This window comes from Poecilia mexicana, unplaced genomic scaffold (assembly GCF_051168715.1).
Source record: "Poecilia mexicana isolate PSO_F unplaced genomic scaffold, ASM5116871v1 scaffold_2, whole genome shotgun sequence".
Taxonomy (NCBI): domain Eukaryota; kingdom Metazoa; phylum Chordata; class Actinopteri; order Cyprinodontiformes; family Poeciliidae; genus Poecilia; species Poecilia mexicana.
Genome location: NW_028263371.1, coordinates 16,390,799 through 16,399,550, shown reverse-complemented (window position 1 = coordinate 16,399,550; position 8,752 = coordinate 16,390,799). Strand labels below are relative to the sequence as shown.

The window sequence follows — 8,752 nt, the reverse complement described above, 5'->3', positions numbered from 1 at the left end:
GATCACCAATCAGCCCAAATCAGCCACACTGGACGAGTGGTAGGAGCCAACTTTACGCCGACCAGGACGGCGGGCCTGAAGCCAGCAACCAGGACGACAAGTAGGCAGCCGACAGATTATCCAGTTGACAGGCGGACCGTCGGTCGAGGACAACCAGAACAGCGGGCAAACAGCCGGCCAAAGACAAACAGCCAGCCAAGGACAAACAGCAGCGGCTATCAAAAATAAATGTTAGAAATGGAATCTAAAAGCATCCAAACTCCAGCACTTCACCTACCGCTGAGTTCTTTATGTAGTGCCTCTAAAAGGAAGGAGGAAACGTAGAACTTGTACAGGCGGCGGCGATCAGAGCGTCGTTAAGCGCATCATTTGCGCGCATGCATTAATTTGCAGCTAGCGTGCAGCACCAACAAACACCGAGGTCTGAACCGGAAGGAAAACAACGTCATGTCAACCAGGTGAGGGAGGGTCCTTTATATACAGGCAGCCAGCGCCACAACCAATTAGATTTAGGCACTTGTGTGGTGCGTTCAAAGGCCACAGGCATACTGCCACACTTAGTACAGGTTCACCACAGGGAAGTGTGCCGAGCCCCCTTCTCTACTGCCTGTATACACATTATACTGCAACCTACTCACTCCTTCAACACCATGGCACTACTGTCATTGGACTTGGTACAGGGATGAAATTCATCCCTGTGGATTAATTTCACAGGGATGAATTTCCACAGGGAAATTCCACAATGGTGTGGAAGAAACAACCTACAGTTAAACACAACAAAAACAAACAAATGGTGATAAACTTGTGGAAGAACCACACAGTCTCTTCTCTGAGCCTGTGTAGAAAAGGTTCAGACCTTCAAGTTCTTTGGTGTTAACAATTCAGAAGACTTAACCTTATCAGAAAACACAACTTCAGTGGTGAACAAGACCCAATACCACTTGTAATAACATTGACTAAAAAAAATAAATAAAATTAAAAAAACAACATCTGAATCAACAGCTGTAGGTGTCCAGCTTCACACCACTATCGATTTGGTTCTGGCATACTGCAGAACCAACCGACTTGTTAGTGTTGTGATATAAGGACACCAGCAGCTGCTCTGCTTAATCTTGTTCTGCTGAAAAATGACCGTGCAATGACAATAAACCTAATCTACTCTAAGATACTTAAGACCTGAGTAACTGGTTGGCTCGGCTGATAGAACACGTGTACAACGTACAATGGTTATATTCCTCAACCGGATTGTCCTGGGTTTGATAACAGGGCTCAGGCCTTTTGCTCTCCCCCCTCTCACACCAAAGGGGAAAAAGCAACTGAAAAAGAAATTAAATGGTTAAATTTATTTGTTGGTGTTTCTCTTCACCTTATTTACTGTCAACTTACTGTCCAATAAAGATAGCTGGTGCTGTTTTCTTAAAATCATTTTTTTTAAAAAAGATAAAAACAAAAACAACCTTTTTGTTAACATTTTTAACAATGATTCAGTGCTTAATCATTTAGTGATTAATTTAATCAATGATTAAACATTGAACATCTGATTCAATATTTAAAAATGAGACTCAAAAATAAAGTCAACATTATGTGTAAATTCTAGTTTTTCTCTATTTTAAGGACTAAGATTAATTTAAAAAAATATAAATACATAAAATAAGTACAAAGTAAATTCAAGCAGAAGAAACACTATTCCAAGTCATGGTTCAGCAGACAGAAAATAACACTTGAACAATGTTTGTGAATAAACAAAAAGACTCTCACAAACAGGTGTTTGTTAGTGTTTCGTGCATTGTTGATTAAAACAAATTAATTTAGTAATGTAGCATAGTAGCAGTGCTCAGGAATTTTAATTAAATAGGAATTGCGATGCTATATATTAATATTACTCAAGAGAAAGTTAAATATGGATGTTATTGTCATTTTAATGAACTCAACTCATATTAGGGCTGTGAGTGGATGAAGAAAAGGAAACACTGTAAGGTTAAAACACGGAGTTAGGTTTTATTTTCACATAAGAGCACAAATGTTAAAAATACAAACATGGTGCAATTTTTTTAGCAACATTTACATAAGATCAGTTTTACAAACAATAAGAAAATGAACAAGTATTACCCATGCTTTGAGCTCATGTAGCAGATGAAATACATCTGTTAACCTACATAAAATAACTTACACAAGGGTAAATGACAATTGCTTTACTTGGAGTTGCAACGTTTCCATGCAAAAATAGGGTCTGCAGGTGCTTGGTTCCTGTCATTTGAGCTGGGCTTAAACTCATCCATGTAGAAAACTGCACTTAATTTGTGAACAAAGAGTTGAGAGGTTGTGTGAAAAAGTGGAAAAGGTTTTATTTACTTCCTCAAAGTTTTATATTTGTCTACATTATGTTAGCCTTACTGGAGCCAGGCTGGAATATCTTCAGTGTCACAATGTGTTTAACTGCTTTTCTAAACCAGGGATAAAACATGGCATAAATCAAAGGATTAAGACAAGAGCTAAAGCAGAAAAGACACAGCACAGCAACAGACGTGTTAAACGAGACATCACCTCCTAGAGCAGCACAGTAAAATGGACAGAAACATATCAGAAACACAATGACTAAAATACCAAGAGTCCTGGCTGCTTTCAGCTCAGATTTTCCTACTGTTGCTGAACGCTGCAGGGACACAGCTGTAACAGTGGAGCGGATGGCTCGAGCCTGAAAAACGGCCACTACAAACACTCTGCTGTAGAGAACTATGATGACTGTAACTGGGACCGTAAAGGTTACAATAAGATCTAAAACTGCGGCACCAAAATCGATGAAAAACAAACACTCTCCATGACAAGAAGCCTGCTTTGCACGTATGCCATCCTTCACAAATGTAATGCAGTATAAAGCGGAATAAATCCAGCACAGACTGATGCACAGTCGTATTCTTGCCACAGTGATTCTCCTGTGATAATGCAGAGGGTAACATATAGCTACATAGCGGTCAACGGATATCAGTACGATATTTCCAACTGAGGCACAGGAAATCATACTGACAATATGTATGTACAGCACACACATGACATCACCAAGAAACCAGCAGGATGTTAGTCTGACAGCTTCACCCGGACAGAGAACAAAGCCTACCAAGAAGTCTGACATGGCCAGAGACAGGAGCAGGAAGTTGGTGGTTTTGTGAAGCTGCCTGGGGAAAGAAAACAGAATAATTCAACAGGAATAAACTGGAAGTGGGTTTTTAAATGAACAAGCATAATTACTACAAGACGACAGTCTTGCAGTTTTGTATGACATGCAAAATGTTTAAAATACAATCATCTGGCGTTGAAGGTTTTCAATGAAAGTGAGCTTTTCTTTGCCTGAAATGGGAGACTGAAATGATAACAAGCAGATTGAGTGTCACAGTGAGCACACTGATGAAAAAGAGCAGAAACACAAGCGGGTTCCTTGACATTTTTGGCTTCCTACACGAAGTGTTGTAGAGCTGTGGAAAGCAGAGTTCTTCTACGTCATATACCTCCATCATCAAAGACCCTAAAAGATAAATGACTGTGGCGGCTCTCTGATCATAACTCCTTTCTGCATCCTTTTTTATCTCTGTATGGCACACATACACAACAACTGGCCTCTGTGGTCCTTCGCCCTGCCCACTTCACACATGTCAACTCACACTTAGCAACCAATGTTGTTTTTCACTCGAGTCTCCTTTTGTTTTCCGGTTAGTCTTCAATTTTACGGTTCAGTTTCAACCTGTTAATTGCTGAAAAGCATTCAGTTGTTCACAAGGAAACTTTATCCTGATCTTGCACGGCCCGGTACCAATTGGTCCACGGACCGGTACCGGTACCGGTCCGTGGACCGGTGTTGGGGACCACTGCCATAAAAGATCTCATTGAGAAAAATGTGACCAGATCACAAACGTTGACAGAGAAAAGGCTACGCTCAGCTAGCAGAAAGGTGCCATTCAGTGTGGGACAGTTGGTGTTGAGGCAAAATGTAAGAAGTCAACAAAGAAAAGGGGATAAGCTACATAATCACATTTGTTCTCTGAGCGATTGGTTTTATATCAATAGGATAATATTTGGGGGAATATAGGTAGGGCATGCGGATATTGGCAGGCTAAAAATTTGCTATGCCAATAAATGCATTCCCCTACTAATATGGTTATTTCCTTCAAAGAGGGAAATAACCTTTTCTACATAATCACACTTGTTCTATGATCTACTGGTTTAAGTTTCATATCTATAAGACATTTGACAGGGGATGCAGATATTGGCAGGCTCAGAAATTTAAATGTATCCCCTCGTATATTAATATACTAGACAGTTAAGGGTGATATAAAATGTTCTACGTATTGGGGCTTGTTTTCTCATGCATTAAGCTATTATGGTGTTAAAAAAAAAGTGGGGAATTGTAAACCATTAGCGGAGAACATATTCTTCAGACACTGACTGTAAAACATTCGACTCATATGTCTCAATAAAGGTGTCAAAACCATATTTCAATTCATCTGCAAATTAAAATTCACTGTTTAAGGGCTTACATTATCAAGAAACATGATAATGTTACCAACATCTTTAAAAGTTGCCTCTTTGGTCATATTTCAGTGTGTTTTATCATCAATATGCGACTCTTTAGAGTGAAAGACGTTCCCGAGACAGGCTTGCATTTCTCGGCAAAACCCCCGTCTTGGTGTCCAGACCGGTCTCGAGACCACTTTTTGATGGTCTCGGTCTCGCCTTGGACTCGACCACATTTGGCCGGTCTTGTCTCGGGCATTGAGGACTCGGAACCACATCTGAAGAAATGTCACTAAACTTACAGCATACTGTCCAGCTTATTTGTTAACATATTCACAAGATGCAAAACATACAGATTAAATTCCAAGCAATAACGTGACTTACTTCTTACATGTTTCTTATTCCTCTCTATCTCCTGCCTTTCACTCGCACGTGGCGCTCTGAGACATACGCAGTGGTTTCCTCTCAACGAGAGAAGATGTCTGTCTGATCATCAGTAATAGAGTTGCGCGACATAAATCATAAGAAATCCGATGGCAAAAGCTAACTCAGCAGCGCTTCGCATTCATAGACGGTGGGGACAACGTCTAACTTTTTTCGTCACTTAGAAAAGTAGCTCAAAGAAAGGTAAGCTCCGTTGACGTGATGCTAGCAAAGCTAGCTGTACAGAGACACGTGTTGCATCTATGATGAAAGAAAGTTGTCACTCACTGCTCTGAATTATTGTGTGGAGGTGTTGAGTGACGTATTACATATATGGCACAACGCTATGAACAAAAGTCTGCAATATAGTGATGTGACATTCAGGAACGATCTGATTCTTCTGAACGGCTCTTTACTAAGTATATAAGACTGGAGCCTCACTGAGAGCCGTTCTTTGTTCTTTTAATGCTCTGCGCACACTGCAGTAGCTATTATTATTTTATTTAATTATATACATTGATATGTATTTAATTAGCAAATAACTAAAACAAGAACGGAAGAACATGCTCATTGCTCTTTGATCGTTTTCCTCACCTCTCATAGTGGCAGACATTACAGCACTGTGTGCAGCCTGGCTTCATGCAGCAGGTCAGAGTGAGAACAGTCACGGTGAGTGCCTTGTGGTTGGTTACTTCTTGATTGTTGCTCCTTGGTCAGTATTCATAGTTGAATGTTGTTTACCATTAGGGCATTGCCTTAATTGTTATGTGAAATTGTTTAGTGGTGCAGACAGTGGTGGTATCTGACATGGATAATATGGGCAAACGCCCAGGGCATTATCTTTTTAGCGATGACATAAGACCTCCGCGAATTGTAGCACAGAGATGGAAGCAAAGCAGAACAGAGTTTGAATTGACAATTATACTAGTTATCTGGATACTAGTTATGTCAGGAAGGGTTTCTTTTGAAGTGGAGGTGAACCAAAAGTTGAACAGCAGTGTGGCATCTTGCAATTTATTTCTCTTTCTTCAGATACAAGTTGCAGTACAAGGGTAGAACACAACACAGGCACAAGAATCCAGCAACAAACAAAGACGTAACTCAAACTTAAATACTACAGGAAACAGGTGAGGGGAATAACTGAGTAGGAGACACAGGTGACACACATGAGATAAATTAACAGAGGAGAAAGAGCCGGAGAATGAGCTAGATCAAAAATAAAACCCCACACCTGACAGAAAACTAAACATGTGAAACAAAAAAAACCCACACCACATCTCAAAACACTGACATCGTGACAGGTTAAATTTATTTCAGCTCTAAGTATTTAGTATCTAAGTGTTTTTATTGGAATGTGACTCTTTCAGATCAATTTGAGAACCAATTTTGATCATATTTCACAGTTTGTGTCATAGCGCTGGTCTTGGTCTTGTCTCTGTCTTGGGTTATTTGGTCTTAAGTACAACATTAGGTAAAACTGAACAACCCACCAGACTTTGCAAGTTTCTGGGGGAAGCCATGCAGTAAAATAGGTACAACTGAACAACAACAAGAGTCATTGAAAAACAGCAAACATACTTTATGCACGTGACGTTGCCAAGTGGAAGTTGCTATGGATGAGGTAAGTAGGGAGGAGCTGTTGTTGTGATCAGTTTGTCAGAAAGAAATAAAGTGACATAAAGAGGAGCTACAATCACAAAGCTGTCTCGGCTCTGATCTTTCATGGTCTCTGATGATGGAGGTTCATGATGAAGAACTTTGCTTTCCACAACTCAACACCTCCTGTAGAAAACCAGCAGTTGCATGGCTCAAAGCTGTGTTTCTGCAATTTCTGGTCTCCATCGTCTGTGTGCTTACTGTTACCCTAAATCTGCTTGTTATCATTTCAGTCTCTCACTTCAGGCAAGGAAAACTTATGGTGAAACGCTTTCACTATTTCTGCATTGTTAATAATGTTATCAGCAGGCTCACCGTGTTTGCAGTGATTTCAATTCAAATTCTAGATTGCATCTAAACGCTTAATCTCTGATGTTTCTGTGCTAATTTTCGTTCCAGTTTTTTATTATTCTAATTTCCTCCCCAGGCAGCTTCACAAAACCACCAACTTCCTGCTTCTGTCTCTGGCCATATCAGACTTCATGGTGGGCCTTGTGTTCTTTCCAGGTGCAGGTTCCAGATTAACGTCTTGCTGGTTCCTTGGTGAAATCATGTGTCTGCTTTACACGTACATTGTCAGTCTGATTATCTGTGCCTCAGTTGTAAATATTGTACTGATATCTGCTGACCGCTATGTAGCTATATGTTACCCTCTGCATTATCACAGGAGAATCACTGTGGCAAGAATACGACTGTGCATCAGTCTGTGCTGGATTTATTCAGCTTGCTACAGCACTTTGTTTGTGAAGAATGGCTTCAGTGGAAAAAAGGCTTCTTGTCATGGAGAGTGTTTGCTTTTCATTGATTTCAATTCCACTGTTTTAGATCTCATTTTATTTTTTGTCACTCCAGTTACAGTCATCATAGTTCTCTACAGCAGAGTGTTTGTAGTGGCCGTTTTTCAGGCTCGAGCCATCCGCTCCACTGTTACAGCTGTGTCCCTGCAGCGTTCAGCAACAGTAGGAAAATCTGAGCTGAAAGCAGCCAGGACTCTTGGTATTTTAGTCATTGTGTTTCTGATATGTTTCTGTCCATTTTACTGTGCTGCTCTAGGAGGTGATTACTCGTTTAACACGTCTGCTGCTGTGCTGTGTCTTTTCTGCATCAACTCTTGTCTTAACCCTTTAATCTATGCCATATTTTATCCCTGGTTTAGAAAAGCGGTTAAACACATTGTGACACTGAAGATATTCCAGCCTGGCTCCAGTAAGGCCAATATACTGTAGACTAAATGAAAGTAATTAGAAATGCAGATTTTTGTAGCCTGCTTGTCTTTAAATGATATTGTCAAGGTTTTTTTTCCCTTTATTTTAATATGGCAGAAATTATACATTCTTGATATTGTTAGTCAGATATTAGCTGACATGGACCTGAACCCTCATTTCATGTGATGCCACTAATAATAAACTGTAACATGACCCAGGTTTTAAATGCCCAGCTTGGACCAAACTGAGATATTGGAGCCATGAGGAACGCAAACTACCAGCTAATCACCACCATAGCAGTCCTGCTCTATAGATTATGTATTATTTTTAGCTATGTGTAATGGAAGTCTCCTGTTGGAAAAAAATGTTCCCTCTGTTTGGGTTTAATGATTGTGAAATTAAAACAAACCTCTTCCTTTAACTGTGCTTGTTGCTTTTATTTTCTTTATAAAAACACACTGAGCACATCAAAATGGTTAACCTCTTAACCCTCATCCCCTAAATTACCAAAAACGGCTGGAAAGGCATACCCAAACAGCTGCTGTTCTTGAACAATTTGGACTAAATGCAACAGCTTTATCTCTTTATGAAGATGACAAGCTAAATTTTCTATTTTTGCCGTCAAAAATACTTTAACTATAAGTAGTTTGTTTTCTGGTTAGTCTTTAATTTTACAGTTCATTTTCAACTTGTTAAAAGCTGAAAAATATTCAGAATTTTTTTTCCTGATTTATACAAACTATATTTTTGTGCACATTTATATTTAAAACTTACTTATATTATGGTGTGAGGTTTTCTGACTGGGATTAATTATGGGGATTAAAACAACAAAAGTGATTATCTTCTGACCAAAATAGGAAAAATTGAGAGAGGAGGATGAATGTTAATGTTAATGACATAAAATCACAGGCTAACTAAAATAATCCCTGTTGACTTTATAACTCAGCAGTCTGTCATCCAGC

At 39.5% G+C, this 8,752-nt stretch overlaps 2 protein-coding genes across 5 annotated transcripts; one reads left to right on the top strand and one right to left on the bottom strand.

Annotated features, from left to right (window-relative positions):
- Positions 1–2,374: 2,374 nt before the first annotated feature.
- Positions 2,375–3,512, bottom strand: LOC106904001 (trace amine-associated receptor 13c-like). Of its 3 annotated transcripts, none has more exons than XM_088003915.1 (2): positions 3,346–3,512; positions 2,375–3,173 (listed from the first exon to the last, which is right to left on the bottom strand). In XM_088003915.1, exons 1-2 carry the CDS (start codon positions 3,510–3,512, stop codon positions 2,375–2,377), a joined length of 966 nt encoding a protein of 321 aa, XP_087860041.1. The 3 variants fall into 3 exon arrangements, with proteins under 3 accessions (XP_087860041.1, XP_014823547.2, XP_087860042.1); XM_014968061.2 differs by having other exon boundaries at positions 2,375–3,183; positions 3,443–3,512; XM_088003916.1 differs by having other exon boundaries at positions 3,439–3,509.
- A 3,106-nt stretch (positions 3,513–6,618) lies between these two features.
- On the top strand, positions 6,619–7,839 carry LOC106904002 (trace amine-associated receptor 9-like). Of its 2 annotated transcripts, none has more exons than XM_088003914.1 (2): positions 6,619–6,735; positions 7,013–7,839. In XM_088003914.1, the coding sequence occupies exons 1-2, from the start codon at positions 6,662–6,664 to the stop codon at positions 7,809–7,811; spliced, it is 873 nt and encodes a 290-aa protein (XP_087860040.1). In that variant the 5' UTR covers positions 6,619–6,661; the 3' UTR covers positions 7,812–7,839. The 2 variants fall into 2 exon arrangements, with proteins under 2 accessions (XP_087860040.1, XP_087860039.1); XM_088003913.1 differs by having other exon boundaries at positions 6,619–6,831.
- The last annotated feature ends 913 nt before the right edge of the window (positions 7,840–8,752 follow it).